Source organism: Amblyomma mixtum, chromosome 5 (genome assembly GCF_055824585.1).
Source record: "Amblyomma mixtum isolate Tamu chromosome 5, ASM5582458v1, whole genome shotgun sequence".
Lineage (NCBI taxonomy): Eukaryota > Metazoa > Arthropoda > Arachnida > Ixodida > Ixodidae > Amblyomma > Amblyomma mixtum.
The window spans coordinates 118140316-118158594 of NC_143016.1; the positions used below are offsets into that span (position 1 = coordinate 118140316).

Genomic DNA, 18279 nt, shown 5'->3' on the forward strand with positions numbered 1-18279 from the left:
GTTCTTTTAGGTTAACAGGAAGAGAAGGATTTAGTTGTGGCTACTACATTTTTCTTAGAAGAGGTAGATCAGAAGAGAGAGAGGGAATAAACTTTTCTACTGTCTACTGTACTCTGCGATTCTGTGTGCTAGTGTTCTGTGCGATGTCAGTGCATGATAAAGAACCCCAGGTGGTATAAATTTCCAGAGGCCTTCACTACGGCGTCCCTCATAGCCTGAGTCGCTTTGGGCCGTTAAACACCATGAAACCAAACGAACAAACTTTTACTATGAAAAAGACTCCGAGCGGATTTTGGGTGCGTTCCTCAGTCCAGGACTCCGATAGCTTCCGCCGACGGAGACTAGAGCCTCCTGGTCTCTCAGGGTGCCGCTGCCTAGCGTTACCTCCCTCCGCTCGAGCGCCATGTTGGACGGCTTTAAGTGGTTGGATTTAGCTGGACATGTGCACGTATCGTGTGTGAATGTAGGGATATCACCACAGCAGGGACATGTATCTCGGTGAATGCTGGGTGAGCGCGGTGCATGTGGTGGAGATTGGGGGAAGTGATTATTCAGATGCGTCTTAGGTGGTGGGAGTCAGCCGGGGAAAGCTATTTAAGAGAGAGGGGGGGGGGGGGTAGAGGCGCCCATTTGTGGTATTAGGCGATGGGTCTCCAGCCGAGTGGAAAAATAGGTTGAGAGGGGGCACAGGGTAGAGTCGGTCAGCCCACCTGGGTAGGTATATTATCCAGCTAGGGCGTCGGCCCTGATATTGCTGTCGAGGCCTGCATGTCCTGATATCCAGGTGATGACGTCATCTTAATGGACATGTATCAGAAGAGTCAAGAGCTGGACTCTATTTTGTACATGGTGTCAGGAATAGCAACAGCTGAACAAATGCGACAGTAAAGAGCACAGGTCTATCGTCATCCTGTGTCCTTTAGTGGGCCTTTGTCGCTTTCGCTCGTTCTGTTCCGTGTGAGCAAAGAGCTATAGTTGCACTTTTATTACACTTTATCTCTTTTATATTATCAAATGAGCTCACTTTATTGCAACCCTTAATATATTCAACTACTGTGCTATTGTGTTCTTTAGAAGAGGCTACAATTCGATTGTTAAATTATTTATACATTGTTTTCAGCGCCTCAGATATTTTAAAAGCTGTAAAAGATTTAAGGCTCCTAAATAGATAAAATTTATTATCACATCAAGTCTGCATTTAGCGTTGAGCGTGTAAATATTTTCTGTTCACATAGATTATACTCGCCAGGCGTACAGCTCCGATTCCTTGAAGTATCCTTCCTATTCTTTTATTTCTTCCTTCCGTTTGATGTTTTACTTCCATGCTTGCCAACACGAAAGGAGCCTCCTAACGCCTTCACAGTAATTCAGATATTACCGATTAGTCCTGTGACAAGAAGGCGAGTTCTGATGCAACTTTCCTCCACCGTATTCTGCTCGGTGTAGATGGTTTTTTTTTTGGCGAATTTATCTTAAGAATAAATTAATAACGTACCGAATAATGATGTTTTCTAAAAAGGCTGCGTCTTATTACCATTTCAGGTGCTTTGTGCCGTTATCACGATACCCTGGCTGACATGGGAATACAAAAAATTCTGGCATCTCCTCTGCTCGAGAATCTTCCACTTGACGATATCTACGAGAAGTTTGGCGACTTTTACACCGTTCGAGTCTCCCTGACCAAGGGAAAACTCCACGGATTAGCAAACCTTCGCAGGGGCCGCCGGAATTTCATGAACGTCACGGACTGCGGCTTGTCCACCGTGCTTCAGATAGAAGGAGGACCATTGGTCATCAGCTACTACGGCTTCGCGAGGTCTGCGCTGCTGGATGCTCGATTCCGGCTCCGCATCGTCATCCGCCACTTCAAGATGACGATATACGTGAAAGAGTGAGCACGTTAATTTTTTTGTCGAAGAACCCATTCTTTGTGCGAATTGCGGTCACTAGAACAGTGGTTCGGCACTGTAACTGCGTAAATAGGAAATATGTGGCAACGACTCATGACGATTTTGGCGACTGCGCATATGTAGAGACGTACAGCATTTGTCAAAAGTAACCAGGCTGCATGGTTTGCTTCTGGCTCGTACAGTAGAGCCCTTACAGCTTCCCTGAAGCTGAAATGGTGTTTAAAGGTAAGGACTGGGGGCTTTCTTACCTTCCAACACCTTTGGATCTTTAGGAGAGCCACAAGGGCTCCACTATACAAGCTAGAAGCAAAACATGCAGCCTGGTTACTTTTGACAAAGACGTTACATACATATTTTGCTGATAACGTATAGCTCAACGCATTCAAGTGTAAACTATTTTGAGTGGCTGTGAAGCATAGTAAAAATAGCAACCCGGTGACTTGTGCAAGGACTGACTTGACAAAAAGGACACCGCAGCACAGGCGTTTCGTACGAGGAGTAAAAAATAAAGAACTCACGACCAATTTTTGTGTTTTTCTCAGCAACGCAGGACCTTCTCGCACTTCAAAACACTGGTTGTTTTCCTGATGGCTGACCTCTCAGCCTAGCTCGTTTTCGTGCTTCGGTAGATTCCCCCTTCTGTGCCCCTTGAAGAAAGTTATACCTTTTGAAAAAAATCATTTTTTTTTATTTTAGACGGTAGAAGAGTGGAGAGAATGAGAGTATGATAATATATGGGCAAAACGTTATCTTAATTTTTTATTAGTTTGAAGAATTCAATACGGTTGAGAGCTTGTAGCGTATAAAAGTGATATTAAGCGCTCTTTTAGAGTCTGAAATTATATAGCAAGAAAACGAAAGCCCTGTCGAGGGCAGCTCAGTGACACTAATGTAAAATCTCACGAAATAGCGTCGCCACGGACGGCACGAAAACTGGCAATAATAGGAAATCTTTGTCCTTTGGTGGATTCAGCTCAGATGAGGAATGAAGACTTTTGCATTATCCCATATAAACCTATTCTATTTGACTTTCTTTGTTGTGCATTTCTAATGAAGCTTCTACAAGAAGTAAGCTACCGAAATTACGCGGAGCGCGGCTATTCTTAGCATGCATTCCAATATTATTCGTCTTTTACGCGTTAGCCGCCGCGGTGACTCAATGGTTCTGCCGCTCGGCGGCTGACCCGAAAGACGCGGTTTGTATCCCGGCCACAGTGGTCAAATTTCGATGGAGGCGAAATTCTAGAGGCCCGTGTACTGTGCGATATCAGTGCACGTTAAAGAACCCCAGGTGGTCGAAATTTCCTTTGCCCTTTACCACGGCGTCCCTCATAGCCTGAGTCACTTTGGGACGTTAAACCCCCGTAACCCATAAGTCGCCTTTACGCGTGATGTTCTCGGGAAAGTTTATGAACATTGCTTGGCCGCCGATCACACGACCTGGCTGAATAAATAGTGAATACGCTGTTCTTAATCTTCAGCTGTAATCGTGACGCTATTAATGAGCGCATTTAGGCCGTTAAGCGCATATATCTCGGCTTCACCACAGGTCACGGCTTAACATATCGGCCTCTGTACGCGGTGACGGAGGACCTGGTTTGAGCTAACTGAGCTGCGACTTCCGTTGAGCGCACAAGCGCTTATCAGTTGTAAAGGAATCTTCGATGTGATACGGAACACACTACCCGCACTCAACCACCTTTTACGCAGTACATCTGAGCGTAAACACACTTTTCATCGTGCGAGATAGTTTCTTCGGAACCGATAATGCCTATCAGACATTTTCCACTCTAGTTCCAGGAGTAACAACAAAATTTGTTCCGTTGGGTAAACTGACTGTTTCTTTCGATACTGGAGGTGCCTCTACATTGTAAGACATCCTTGTTTACGGGATTAATGGATTAGTTCACAATCATACACACAGCGTATTTGCGATATTTGCAAGGTGCGACTTGGAACTTCATCCGAAGTAGTTCACAAGGTAAGTGTGGAAACCATTCGGCAAAAAAAAGGCGGTAGAAGAAACGTGAGAGGCAAGAAAGCCTGAAAAAATACTGAATACGACTACATTGCAAGCGGCTGCTAAAAATATGTGTCGGTGAATGTTTTTTTTTTTTTTGCAATAAAAGTGGAAAATATGTTTCATGACTACAACGCGACGAACGGGACATAGGAGAAAGGAGCACGCAGGGACAAAACACAGCGCTATGTTGTGTGCCTGCATGTTCCTTTCTTCTATGTCCCGTTCGTGGTGCTGCAGTCATGGAATACAGTCAGCAAACTCGCCCAGCGCCTTACCTTGTCGAAACATTGGTGGGTTTTCTCTTTAACTGAAGATCGCTCTTAATGTTAATTTTAGTTTAATTTGGCCCTTTATCACGAAAACAAGAAAACGAATGACTTTGTTTTTTTCAGTTTCACCTGCATGGAGATGCAAAGGTACTCTACTGGAATAGTACGCATCTACGCAGCATGCCTTTTCCTAAGACAACTTATTCTGAAAAAAAAAATAAAGAAACCATTATGATTTCGGTCATAATGGTCTTTTGATATCTCATCCCGAGTTAATTGATATTGTAGCGTGCAACGCCAAAAAGAACACCCGCGCAGAGACGAAAAACCTGCGGCGGTCACCCAGTGGTTCGAGCGCGCGCGAGAGAGCCAACTAACTTCTTCCTCTTCTAGCGCATGCACTACTTCTGTCTCTTCTTCGAATGCATGTATCACTGCCCCCCTCTTCTGCAGCATCGACACGATGCGGCTAGGAGAGAAAAGTCAGCGAAAGGGTAGAACACAGCTGCAGTGGACCGCAGTTCAGTCAGGTAGCCGGTCGTGGTAAGGCTTCATGCGAACAACGTGTACGACTTCAGTTCGGTGCGACCGGCGCGATGAACAAGCTGTCGGGGCGGGAGCAACTGCATAAGTCACATCACTGATGCGGCGCACTACTTCGTAAGGGCCGAAGTATCGGCGCAGCAGCTTTTCAGAGAGCCCGCGGCGACGAACAGGTATCCAAATCCACACAAGGTCGCCGGGAGCATAACTGACGAAACGGCGTCCACAGTTGTACTTAGTGGCGGCAGCCTCCTGTTGACGGTGGATGCGCAGGAGGGCCAGTTGACGCGCTTCCTCAGCACGCTGAACGAAGGTATCTACGTCGATGTCAGCGTCAGAGTCGCAGTAAGGGTCGACGGGCAACATAGCATCCAACGGAGTGGTCACCTGGCGACCGAAGACAAGCTGAAAGGGGGACAGTCGGGTTGTTTCCTGCAGGGCGGTGTTGTACGCAAACGTTACGTACGGCAGAATGGCGTCCCAAGTTCGATGCTCGACGTCAACGTACATTGATAGCATGTCGGCTAGTGTGCGGTTGAGTCGCTCTACCAACCCGTTTGTCTGCGGGTGATACGCCGTAGCACGTCGGTGGCTCGTGTGCGTCAGAGTCATCACGGACTGGGTTAAGCGGGCCGTGAAAGCAGTTCCCCGGTCAGTAACAACAACGGCGGGTGCTCCATGACGCAAGACAATGTTGTGGACGAAGAACTGCGCCACTTCAGCAGCAGTGCCTTTGGCAAGAGACGTGGTCTCAGCGTACCGTGTGAGGTAGTCAGTCGCAACGACTATCCAACGCTTTCCAGACGAAGACTTCGGAAATGGGCCAAGGAGGTCCATGCCCACTTGATGGAAAGGGGTCTTCGGTGGATCGACGGGGTGAAGAAATCCGGCCGGTTTCAATGGAGGAGTCTTCCGACGTTGGCATTCACGGCATGTTTTGACGTAGGCCCGCACCGATGGGAGTAACCTGGGCCAATAATACTTTTGTCTAATCCGCGCGAGTGTACGGCTGACTCCAAGGTGGCCGGCGGATGGTGCATCATGACAGGCACTCAAGATCTCAGACCGCAGCTGTGATGGTACGACAAGTAGGAACACTTCTTCGCTGTTGGCAAAGTTGCGCTTGTAGAGAACACCAGACCGTAAAGTGAAGGTGTGAAGCCCTCGAAGAAAAACACGCGGAATGGGAGCTTCACTGCCTTCGAGGTAATCGATGAGCGGCGCCAACTCCGTGTCCGCCCTCTGAAGCTGCGCCATTTGGGTGGTACTAACAGAGCCCAGGAAAGGAAAATCATCGGTGGTTTCTTCGGTATTGATTGGGATAGGCGCGCGCGACAGACAATCCGCATCCTGATGCTTGCGGCCAGACTTGTAAACTACTGTCAAGTCGTATTCTTGCAAGCGTAAGCTCCATCTAGCCAAGCGTCCTGAGGGGTCTTTGAGGCTCGCCAGCCAGCATAAGGAGTGGTGGTCGCTTACCACACGGAAGGGTCGTCCGTAGAGGTACGGTCGGAACTTGCAGATGGCCCATATCACTGCAAGACATTCTTTCTCCGTCGTAGAATAATTGGTCTCGGAGCGCGTAAGTGTCCGACTAGCATAACTGATGACCCGTTCTGCACCGTCTTGCCACTGGATCAGTACTGCACCAAGGCCAACATTGCTGGCGTCAGTGTGGATGTCCGTGGCAGCATGCTCGTCGAAATGGCCGAGTATCGGAGTGCTTTGCAGACGGCTGCGAAGCTCGACAAATGCAGCCTCTTCGTCGGTCCCCCACAGGAAGGGCGTGTCGTCACGGGTCAGTGCGTTCAGCGGTTCCGCGATTTTCGAGAAATCTTGAATAAAGCGCCTATAATAGGAGCACAGGCCTAAAAACCGGCGAACGGCCTTCTTGTCAGTTGGGCGTGGAAAACCTGAGACGGCAGCAGTCTTGTCAGGGTCCGGGCGAACACCTTGTGCGCTGACAACGTGACCAAGAAAGCGAAGTTCCTCAAAGCCAAAATGGCATTTCTCGGCTTTGATGGTGAGTTGTGCGGATTTGAGCGCTTGTAGCACAATGCGCAACCGCTCCAAGTGTTGGTCAAAGGTGGGCGAAAATATAACGACATCGTCCAGGTACACCAGGCAGGACTGCCATTTCAAGCCGGAGAGGACAGTGTCCATCATGCGTTGGAAAGTGGCCGGTGCTGAGCACAGACCAAATGGGAGCACTTTAAACTCATAGAGGCCGTCAGGCGTCACGAAAGCCGTCTTCTCCCGGTCTCTCTCGTCCACTTCGATTTGCCAGTACCCGCTTTTAAGATCCAATGACGAGAAGTATCTGGCGTTCCGCAATCGGTCGAGCGCGTCATCTATCCTGGGCAGCGGGTAAACGTCCTTTTTGGTCACGCTGTTAAGTTTCCTGTAGTCCACGCAGAAACGCAGAGTATTGTCCTTCTTTTTGACAAGAACCACAGGCGATGCCCACGGACTGGTGGACGGCTGAATGACATCGTCTGCAAGCATCTCGGCAACCTGATTCTGAATGGCTTCTCTCTCCACCGGGGAAACACGATATGGGCGCTGGCAGACGGGTCGCGTAGTCTCGTCAGTGATGATACGATGCTTGGCGAGTGGAGTTCGGCCGACCTTCGAGCACGTAGCGAAACAGTCCGCAAATTCTGCCAAGAGGGCCGACAGAAGATCCCTCTGAACCGACGGCAAGGCAGGATTTATTCTGACTGACTGAAGAACGTGATGTGGGCCAGCATACTCCGGAGAGGGTCCTCCCACGGTGCACAAACCTGGAACCTCAGCAACGTCGTGGAGGAAGGCAATAGCCATGCCTTTGGCCAGGTGCTGATATTCGTTGGCAAAGTTAGTCAGGAGGACGTGGGTGCGGCCGTCACGTAGTTGGACGAGACCTCTTGCAACGGCAAGTCCCCGCTTAAGCAGCAGTGGACTATGGCTGTCCGCTAGGCCCTCGTAGTCATGAAAGAGGTCGTTCCGCACGAGCACCAGAACACTGCACCGCGGCGGCACCGTGACGTCGTTCTCGACAATGCGAGAACGTGACACGTGCCTCCTGAAAGTCAATCACAGCGCCGTTCGACTGCAGGAAGTCGATCCCCAGAATCAAGTCTCTGGAACACTCGGGGAGTACGACAAATTCACCAACGTACGTAAAACCACTAATCCCAACTCTAGCCGTGCACTTGCCCACAGGGGAAATTAGGTGGCCACCAGCGGTGCGAATGGGGGTCCCCGTCCACGGTGTCAGAACCTTCTTAAGTTCTCCAGCGAAGGCACGGCTCATAACAGAGTAATCAGCACCGGTATCGAGCAGCGCGGTAATGTCAGTGCCATCAATTGTCACACGCAAATCGGATGCAGCGTATCTGATACTGTCGCTGCCTATCTCTGTCCGGGTATCGTCGGCTCGAGGGTTCCGCGATGGAGGATCTTGACACGTCCCGACGTCAGCGGCCTTGCCTCCAGAGGTCGCTGGTGTTAGTTTTCCCGACGCGGACTCGGCGAGCGACGGCCAGCAGAGCTACTCTGGCGGCCAGGGCTGGAAGAGCGATAACGGAGAGGCGAAGGGGAACGGGACTCGCGCCTTCCAGAGTAGGCAGGGTTCTGGCGTGCCCAGAGATGCTGTGCAATCTCATGCGGTCGTTCGCCGTTCTGAGGGCAGGGTGCGTCGGGATGGAAACCGCGAAGGCCCACTTGGCGGTACGGACAGGCGCGGTAGAGGTGACCAGGCTCCCCACAGTGGTAGCAGAGAGGCCTGCGGTCCGGTGTACGCCACAAATCCGACTTGCGAGGGCGTGGCCCAGCTGTAGCAGATGCGGTTGCAGAATACGTGGCGATGTTATTCACGGAGGTCGACGGGGTCACACCGTAGCCAGGCACGCTTGCGTGACATGTGCCGATGTTGCTCACGCCAGGCGTTGGGGCAAAGCCTGTCGTGCGACGCACAACAGATGCGTACGTGGGTCGGTCATCGAACCGGGATGGCGCTTCGGGGACAGGAGGTGCCTGCGCAGCCTGTCGCACCTCGTCCCTGACAACTTCGGACAGCGCTGCCAGCGGCGCAGGTGCAACCTGAGGCAGATGGATCCGTTGCAGTTCCTCCCGGACAACGGAGCGAATTAGTTCACGCAAGGTGTCTGCACTGCCGCCGAGACACGACGAAAAGCCTTCGGGCACCATGCAGTTGATGTCCCGGTTGTACTGGCGGGCCTGTTGTTGCAGCGTCGTCTCCATCGTGGTCGCCTCGGTTAGAAATTCCGCCACCGTGCGGGGTGGGCTGCGCACGAGGCCCGCGAACAGCTCCTGCTTAACCCCACGCATGAGATGGCGCAGCTTCTTCTCCTCTGTCATGTTGGGGTCGGCGCGCTTGAAAAGACGGGCCATGTCTTCGGTGTACATGCGCACGCTTTCGTTCGTGCGCTGATTTCGGGAGTGCAGCGCAGCTTCAGCCTTCTCCCGGCGGTCAGCGTTGGGGAACGTAGCCAGGAGACTCCGGCAAAACGTCTCCCAGGTGGGAAGTGTAGCCTCGTGGTTTTCAAACCACGTCCGAGCAGACTCTTCCAGGGCAAAGTAGACGTTATTCAGCTTGCGCTCGTCGCACCAGCCGTTGTAGCGTGCGACCCGCTCGAACGTCTCCAGCCAGTCCTCAGCGTCTTCGAACACGTCACCGTGAAAAGATGGCGGTGTTCGCGGTGGGTGGCAAAGGATCGGCGCCAGGGGCCTGGTGTCAGCGGCCATGGCAGTTGGACTCGACGGTAGAGGCTGGATCGGCGGCTGGGTCCTGGTGTCAGTGGCCATGTCAGTTGGACTCGGCGGTCGAGGCTGCGTCGTCCTTGTTGGCGGGGGAAGGGGCCCAAATTCAGGCGACTCTCCGCGGAGACGGCGGCTGGGTCGCTGGTGAACCGGTGTGAGGTCCGTAGTGACGCTGTACGGAGTTTGCAGGTCGGGAAGCGTACCCAGCACCTCCACCAAACTGTAGCGTGCAACGCCAAAAAGAACACCCGCGCAGAGACGAAAAACCTGCGGCGGTCACCCAGTGGTTCGAGCGCGCGCGAGAGAGCCAACTAACTTCTTCCTCTTCTAGCGCATGCACTACTTCTGTCTCTTCTTCGAATGCATGTATCAATATTATGAAGAAATCCTCCTCCCTCTTCGCTTTTCGTAAGCGGGCGAAAATTTACTTTCTCGAAAATGCACTATAATTTTTTTTCTGTTTACATCTTTCGATTGATAACACACATTTGTTTGATTTTTTATGTACAAAGTTAGTTTCTATGCATATGTTGGATCTGTGTCTGCTCTTGCAGTTCTCTGTTTTGTGTTTTTTTTCTAGGTGTACAATTAGTTTCTATACATATGTTCGATCTATGTCTTCTCTTGCACTGTCCTTTCCTGTGATTTTTTAGACGTGTTTTCTGTTTATTATGCATAGAATGAATGTTTATATTAGAAATTTGTGTTGTACAAACATTTACACTGTGATCATTATATTGTTTGTGTATGTGTATGCATGTGCCCCTTGCTGTTGTGTTCGAGTGGTGCTTAGGGCCCAATCCGGCGGATTGATTTTCGCCTTTTGCCCTCTGCACCAAGGCACTGTGTTGTCTGAATTTCTTGAATAAAAAAAAAACAAATCATTCAGCCCTAAATATGAGCTGAAAAATCTTCGTTCTTGTTCCTGTTAAAGAGAAAATGGCTTTTAAATAATATCAGTTGCAATGATCCATGTGCAGTAGTTACTCAGAAAATGAGTTTCAATCATTCCTAGAAATTTGTAGGAAGTAGCATACCCAACAATACCGGACAAACCCAGTTTTGAACTGAAAAGACCTTATGAACACAACTTTTTCATATCATGTAAGATTTCACATGTAACAATCAATACATTCCCAGATCTCCCGTGAATAAAAGTGCATTTTTTTGCTGTTAGCTTTTTTCGATCTCCAAAAGCGTTCCCCTTCGGCTTTCTTTTAACTCGATGTTAACTGCTCCATGCCAGCAATAGAAAAACTTGAAAAGATTTTGCTAGAGATCAGAAGAATGGGGCATTAGCTTCCATATTTCCATAACAGTACCTTTCAATTAATTAATATTCAAATTTTTGTCCAAGAATATTGAACACAGGTGCCTATCCTGTGCCCTTAAGTCATCATTATGCACCGTCATATAGGAACGCCAACCTGTATACTGTTACCGTGACCGCGAACAGAATGTACCCCTCTCGACGACATCTAAACCGCTAAACTATACACGTCTTCTCACAGATTGTGTGTAATAGTTCTGCTGCGCGGAATTATACACGCATATAAACAATATAATTTCCTCTATGCCACAAGTGTTTACTTTTTTTCTTCGCGTAACGCAGGCACTCATTTTTTGTTCCCCGCAGGCCTGCCCCAAATAAGCTGTCTCTTCAAGCATTCGGCTTCGAGAATGGACAACCTGAGGTCGATATCACAAAGTTGGGAAGCACAAACATGTTTTTCAGCGTTGCGGCCTGGTTTGCGGAACGTTCTTTGAAAGAAAAGGTTGGCAAAGCACTTGGTCCAATAGTGCACAATTTTGCGCACCAATTTGTTGGCATGCTGGAACTTTACGCCATTAATGGTACTGCAATTGGAGGTTAGTATTATTCTTGCATTTCAGCCGTTTCTTTGTTCGTTCCAAGAGAACAAACATTTTTCTAAACACCTCATCCCATCTGAACAGAACAACACGCTCGAGCCACTATGGGTGACAGCAAAAACATCATTTCACGGCAATGTCGATGCATTGTTAATATAATCACCCCGAACAGAAAACTTCGAAAAAGGAGACACAAAATAGGCAGTAGCATGCGTGTATTTCCTTTCTTGCCCTCTTTGTTTTGAAATACTCTTATTTAGACCGAAATTCTTGTGGTAATATGAAATAAATACCCAAAGAAGGAGAACGCTACTAGTGCAGTAGAATGAATAGAGCTAGAAGAAAGCTTTAGAATCTTTTTGTAACATTGTGCACGATGTTTACCATCACGAACTCTACCTGCGATGTAAAATTGCTGACATATAAGGTGCAAAAACACTCGTATTGCTTCTAGTTTCACCATGAAAGCCTTGTGGCTGCCAGATATACTTGGCAGAATTGTGCAACCAGAAAGACGTTATCGCAAACTGTTTTAAAATTAAGAAATATTTTGTTTTCGCTTCGCAAGAACGTTCACGTTGGGATTCTACTTGCAGCCTTATGTGCAACTAAGGTTGTGAATAGGGTTAAAGCATTCGGCATATTTTCCTCTATCACCTTATCATGGATCGATAATGTACATCGTGTATCATAAATTCCTCCCGATATTAGAATGTTCTCGTGGAAGGATTCAGTGACATCAGGAACAACAGAGTAGTTACTTGTTGGGGTAGTATTAAGCATACGTACGCTACACAGATGGCAGCACCATGGCTCTGACAGCGGATTCAAAAGATGATAACTGGAACGTCATGTGCGATTCGTCACGCAGTACACACCATAATTAGCTAACACATTTCAATGTAAAAAAAATAAACTGACTTTTTATTTTAAAGCTTATTGGCCACTGGGTTTTGTTCAAGTAAACTCACTCTATCAACACTTACATGAAATGAAGCATTCGCCGTGTGTTCTCTGTATTCCTCGCATTTCTACAAGGACACTCGTCTAAACGTACGTTTTCAGGCCTACTTCAGTCCCACTGATACTGCTAAGTGGAATCGAAAAATTCCCTCCACATACCTTAAACGTTCAATTTTGACATGTTTTTCCTGCAGCGATATGAAAACTTTCTGCATTCTTCATAGCTTATTTGACAGCATTTTTACATTAATCCTTCATGTTCTTCGGAACAGTGAAAGCCAAAAGGCAGGAACTCTAATTACTACCCGTTGCTAGCATTTTGCATTGTTATTCACGCTCCTACCGAGTATTTCAAGCAGAGGCGACATTTGAGCAGCCAATAAGGCTACACGTTAAAGATTTTAACCTTTGTGGCTCAATATGGCTATCAATATTACTGATACTTTGATCGATTCGTCCTAAGGTTGGCGTTCGACCTTCGCGAAGAAGGGAAAAATACAGTTTTGAATGTTGTATTGGTCACCCAGTGAGATATGCTAGCTGCCAAAGAACGATTAAGATAGCTCGCACAGCAAATCGCGTGTCGCTGATGCAACACCGCCGTGAGAGACGCGTAACAGAGAGCCTTGCGCTTTCGGCCGGTGAAATTACGAGCATAATGATGCAATGGAGATGAGATCGCAAGAGAAGGTGCCAGATGGAACCGTCTACTTCGCCTTTTATTTTGGCGCCCATAATTAATTGTGCTAGTTTCCAATATACCTTCCGAAACATCAATTTCTCATTTTCCTTAACATTTCAAGAATTCCTTGTAAACTCGCCATAGTTTTTTTGCCGTCTAGAAATAATATTAAATCGAAAATATTGTTGTGGAGGAAGAAACATTCCCCGAGTTGAACTCTACGATCGACCTCTTCTGTCAAATAACTGGCTTGCACTCACGTTTACCGCAGCTCAAGCCGTGATTTTCTGCATTGTTAATGGAGCTCATTGCTTTTTCGCTTGCGTCAGAGGAACACCTGAGGTGTGTCGGGATATCTTAGCTGTGGATGGCAAACCGCACATAGCCGTAAGTCTCGGAATTGTATTTGTTCCACCTGTTTAAGAGGAACTTTAATAAATCAGAGGGCACTTAAAACTGTTTACGCGCTGTGAAGGCGAAAACACTAGTGTGGCGTCGTTAGCGTTCGACCACGACGCAGGTTGCCCACTAATACCTAATACTTTGAGGCACCCTCATCTTGTATTTTCAGCTGAGAAGCACCCGCGGGAAGATCCTCAGTACGAACCCTCACTGCTTGTCGACCTCATCGGAGACCAAATCCACCAAGAAGGGTTGGGGCCTGAATACTTCCCACCTGTTCCTTGGGCTGACCCTACATGGTGGGGCTTGTTCGGCTACAGCATCAAGCGAATTGTGCTCACTTCAGGTCTGGATCCCGCTGTCTTCACCGATATCGAAGACACCACCTGGGGCCTGTTCACTTACCGCATCTACAATGTAACGGTCGACGGACTAGCTTTTGTGCGAAGGGGCGGCGACAACTCTGTCTCCATCGAAGAGTGCGGCATCACGGCTCGCGTCGCCCTGACCTTTGGAAACGTCAGATTCAGGGTATACGCCAGCACATTCTTGTTCACAGTCCGAATCGACGTCTATGTCTACGAAGCTGACCTCATCCTGGAAGTTAACGAGTGAGTATAGGTGTTCGTTTCGCCCGAAAAGACAGAAGGTTCAAGTTTAAGTCCCCATCCGGAGTCCGAAACTTACATGTTGCATCGCTACACGCATCGTGTAAAATGCTTCTCTCGGCTAGTCCGCTTGATTATTCCTGCTCTAAATTAAACCATGTCTTGGTATTTAATGTTAATTTTCCTATAATAACAAGCTACTGTCGTTATTCGGCAATAATCATTTAAAAGTCCGCAACATCTGCTGCGGCACAAAGCCAAATAAGCAGCGCATACTGGATAATTCTTGCGGCTCCATTGCCCTAAAAGAAGTTACCCCAAAAGAAGTTGTCCGCCACTTCGACATTAGAGGGGTCGCTTACCCAGAGGAAGCGAGATGATCAGAACCACTGCTGTGTATGCGGCTTGATTTGGCCCTTTGGCGGTGCATAGGAGAGATATTTAATTAATTATGGCTTAATTCAGCAACTACTACATCCTAAGACGTTATTAGAGACGTTACATCATGCACGAAGAAGCAAGCTGCGTAGCCGAGAGAAACGTTTAACACGTTGCATTTAGAGATGCAACATGCGTTATTCTTAAAAATTTGGGAGCGCATACCACTTGGCTCGGGCATACGTCTTTAGTACGCTATTTGGAACGAGCTCAAAGTTAAAGGCAGAAAGGGGCCATGGTCTCCAACTAAGATTTCAACTGAAAAAAACCCCTTTCGAAACCGACTCGGCTGCATTCTTCAGTTGCAACTTTAACTGCTTATGACTTCTAGGGACGGAGAACTTGGTGAGGAACATGGGTAAGCGGGCCACCGGAGGGATAGCCTGAGCTAAGGGAGGTTGGTTGGGACAGCGTAATGGCGTCTTTTGTTGGTAGTCACGATAAAAGACGCCACAGTGTTGCTCCTCCTTCCACTCTTCGTGATTTCTCAGCTCACGCGAGACCTCGTGCCCACTAGACTGCAGCGCCCCCCCCCCCCCCCCTTTTTCTGTTTTCAATATCTGTCGAGAATTTCAAGTTGAACATCGAACTGTCTGCTGTCAACCTCGATTCAATCCCCGAAGCAGTTTAAAAAAACATGGCTTCCAACCAAAATATCGGTTACAGTTGATGCCGCATTTTGTCCAGTAGTTAAATCCCAGTCATGCAGACGATACTGTTGAAATGCTCAGTTTTGAGGCGTTGTGAAGTTAGTCGTGTTTAAAACAATACATGTACCCTGATGAATAAACTTGCCTGATACGGTGATATGAAAGCTGACAAGACTAATTTAAACCAGCGGCCAAGGGGCCTGAGATGCTGCTCAGGAAATCAAAAACTAAGGCGTTTAATTTTCTATCACGTGATTAATGTATGTATAGCGCCATACTACTGTCCATTCATTTGCCCTGTTCAACAGGTTCTCGCGTGCCTGACAATGTCTTCCCTCTCTGAGCAGTGGGATGACATGGAAAGACGTTTCAAAGTAGACAGCGCTGTCTCTAAAAAGCGCACTGAATCTCTGAGTCATGGGAAATAACACTTGTTTATAAGATACGGTGTGGTAAGAACAGAGAAAGTTGTCAGCATTGCATTCAGTGTGTAACTGCGGTGGCATTAACGATGTCCAGATCGTTTGTAGAGACGAACTTCTTTACGTATGTTTCTTGTCGCATACAAAAACATTTCTGTGGAATGCGGTTTCATCTTTTTCTTCGGACATAAAATACAGCATAAAAATACCTCTTAAAATGTTATGGCTGAGTGTAGCGTATGATGATTTTGGCACTTCTTTCAGGAATAACAAGAAACTCGAGATTCAAGACTACCAGCTCAACTTCACCGTTCCCATAAGAATGGACGCCTACGTACTCACTCCCATTATAGGGCCGTTAGCTGAGGTGTTTGGCAGATACACGAACCGGACTTTCAGCGAAGAAGAAACTGAGAGGCTGAAAGTTGCATCAAGGAAGTACGTTGAACGAGCCATACTAAAAGTACAAGAATTCATCACTGATCCAGCTTCTATGATGCCCTGGGACAAGTCTATCGTCGAGACATACCGCAGGTCCAAGGGAGAGTTATAAATTTAGAATGCACTGACATGAGTTCCGCACGTCATAAATAAACTACCTTTGGTGAGGTTGTTAATGCGAAAGTATTTCTAGGCTATGCCGACGGGGTCGTGTCACCAAAACTAGTCCACAAAACGTGTCCGCAGCAGTTGTGGCGTTCTCCGAAGAGTTAGCATCAAACGAGTGGTTGTAATCGAAAGAGAACGATGTGAGGATGCTGCGCAAAAAAAAAAAAAATTAAGGCGTAAGAATGATGAGTTAATTAACTATTAACTAGAGGCCGAAATAGCGCGGACGTCGATATAGTGAAGGGACGAGAAAACAGCCGTGGGCGGCAGAATAGCGGAAAAATAGGCAAAGGAGGGAAAATAAAGTTTGAAGTGAATGGAAATGTATTTGATGAGTAAAAATGAATCGAACAAAAAGTTTCATTGATACAGATAAATTAGTTAAATAACTATCAGCAACAACTATTGGACGGTTGAATAGGCTGCACGGCGATATAGTAAGTGGATGGGAGAGCAACCACGGCGCCAAAGTTGAAAAAAATAAAATGGTTGAGAGGTAAAAGAAGGCATAGTCAGAGTAAATAAATCGATCTTTAATTAAAGTATAAGATAATCACGCTAATACCATAGTGAAAATAATTAACAAAGAAAAATAAAATGATAAACAGAGGCAAAGAGAGGCGACGAGTGCCGAGGAAGCGTCAATGCTTTCGCATTCTCCTAATGGGGGTCGCACCAGTGATCTCTAATTTTGAAGCCCAACCTTCATTGCGGGACCTCGGACTTCAAGCGCTAACCGTGCAAATTTGACCTTCAGCTGAGTTAGAGGTCAAACCATAGTACAGCCATGGTGCATAGCCAGGCGTTACACCAAGCTGGTCCATAGGCTTAGAGGTCAGAACAAGGTTGAGGTTGGCTCTCTCCAATCTCAAGGTCAAGTCAAGGTACAAAATGAAAGTTGGACATTTGGGTGCTCACTTGATTGACGACATAAGTGACGTCATGATGTGACATATATGACACGGCGCAGCGACTATATGAGCGCGCCGCTGCCCTGTCGCGGCGGCAGTTCGCAATGGAGCTGAAGCACCCAGCCGTTGTCGCTCGGCGGCTCGCTATGCTTAAGCAGCAACGCGAAGCCGAGAAGAGGAAGAATGCAGCAGATAGCGACGAGGAGCGTGCACAACGTTTTAAAGCTAATTCGCTTACACATTAGGCTTCAGCCAAGTTAAACCGTCAGCAATTTTTTGCCCTTTAATACCGGTAGAGCTTCAGATGAGCTAACGCTTTTCTGCCTATTGAAATAAATACTTGCTTTGAGCTCTATATGTATTTGAACTTTTGGCTGCGTTTACTGGTCTATGACACTTAATAAGGAGCCAAATGAGAAAGCCTGTATATTGCGTCAATTTCAAATTGAGAGATAGGCCAAGGAATGTTCCGCCGGTGGATGTGTTTGTAATCCGTAATTGTTAATGTAGGAAATACGTCTGGTACCAGTCTGAGTATGCCCACTAAACATCTCCACAAAATCTCTACATGATTCGACAGTGAAAAAAAGAATTGAACACAAAATTTATGGAGTGAGTCTTACTTGCTTAGCGCGTGAATCAGCAAAAGCTGCTATAAGTTTGGTGTAGGCATATAGAACTACATTATGCCGCGGAACCACCTTCACGTTGAGCATCCCTGCGTTCGCGTCATAAGCTTCTACTTCCACTGGAGCAAAGCTTTAAGTTTCATCTCGTGGTAGCTACCTTGCAATTGCTTACTGATCCGCTCTTCCCCTAGGTCATCCACCTCCTCCTACTCTCTCTCTCCGTCTCTCACTTTTTCTCTCTTTCCTCTCCCGTTAAAGTGAGGAGAGGGACATGTTACCTTCCCACCGCGGCAGGCGGTAACTGAATCCGCCATTTTCACAGGCCATGGCTACCTGTGGTCAGTGGCGAAAATTCATCTGCTACTGGTTGAAAGCAAAAGCACGTGGGAGATGGAGGCGCGATCTTGTTTCACAAGGCACCGACAGCACCCGCGAAGTGGCAGGTGTAGGCTTGACAGCTGCCGCCACCTGCCGCATGCGCCTGTCGTCAACAAGCACTGTGCATGCGCAGTAGGAGCTGACGGTTTTCTTTCCACCGGTGGCGCTGAGAGGCGCACATGTGCAGAGCGGCTCTGAGAAAAAGG

General features: G+C 47.7%; 1 protein-coding gene across 1 annotated transcript; it reads left to right on the top strand.

Annotated features, from left to right (window-relative positions):
• The first annotated feature begins 1550 nt into the window (after positions 1 to 1550).
• LOC149343455 (uncharacterized) lies at positions 1551 to 16099 on the top strand. Its single transcript, XM_089542396.1, has 4 exons — positions 1551 to 1891; positions 11146 to 11378; positions 13598 to 14039; positions 15811 to 16099. The coding sequence occupies exons 1-4, from the start codon at positions 1578 to 1580 to the stop codon at positions 16097 to 16099; spliced, it is 1278 nt and encodes a 425-aa protein (XP_089398522.1). The 5' UTR covers positions 1551 to 1577.
• The last annotated feature ends 2180 nt before the right edge of the window (positions 16100 to 18279 follow it).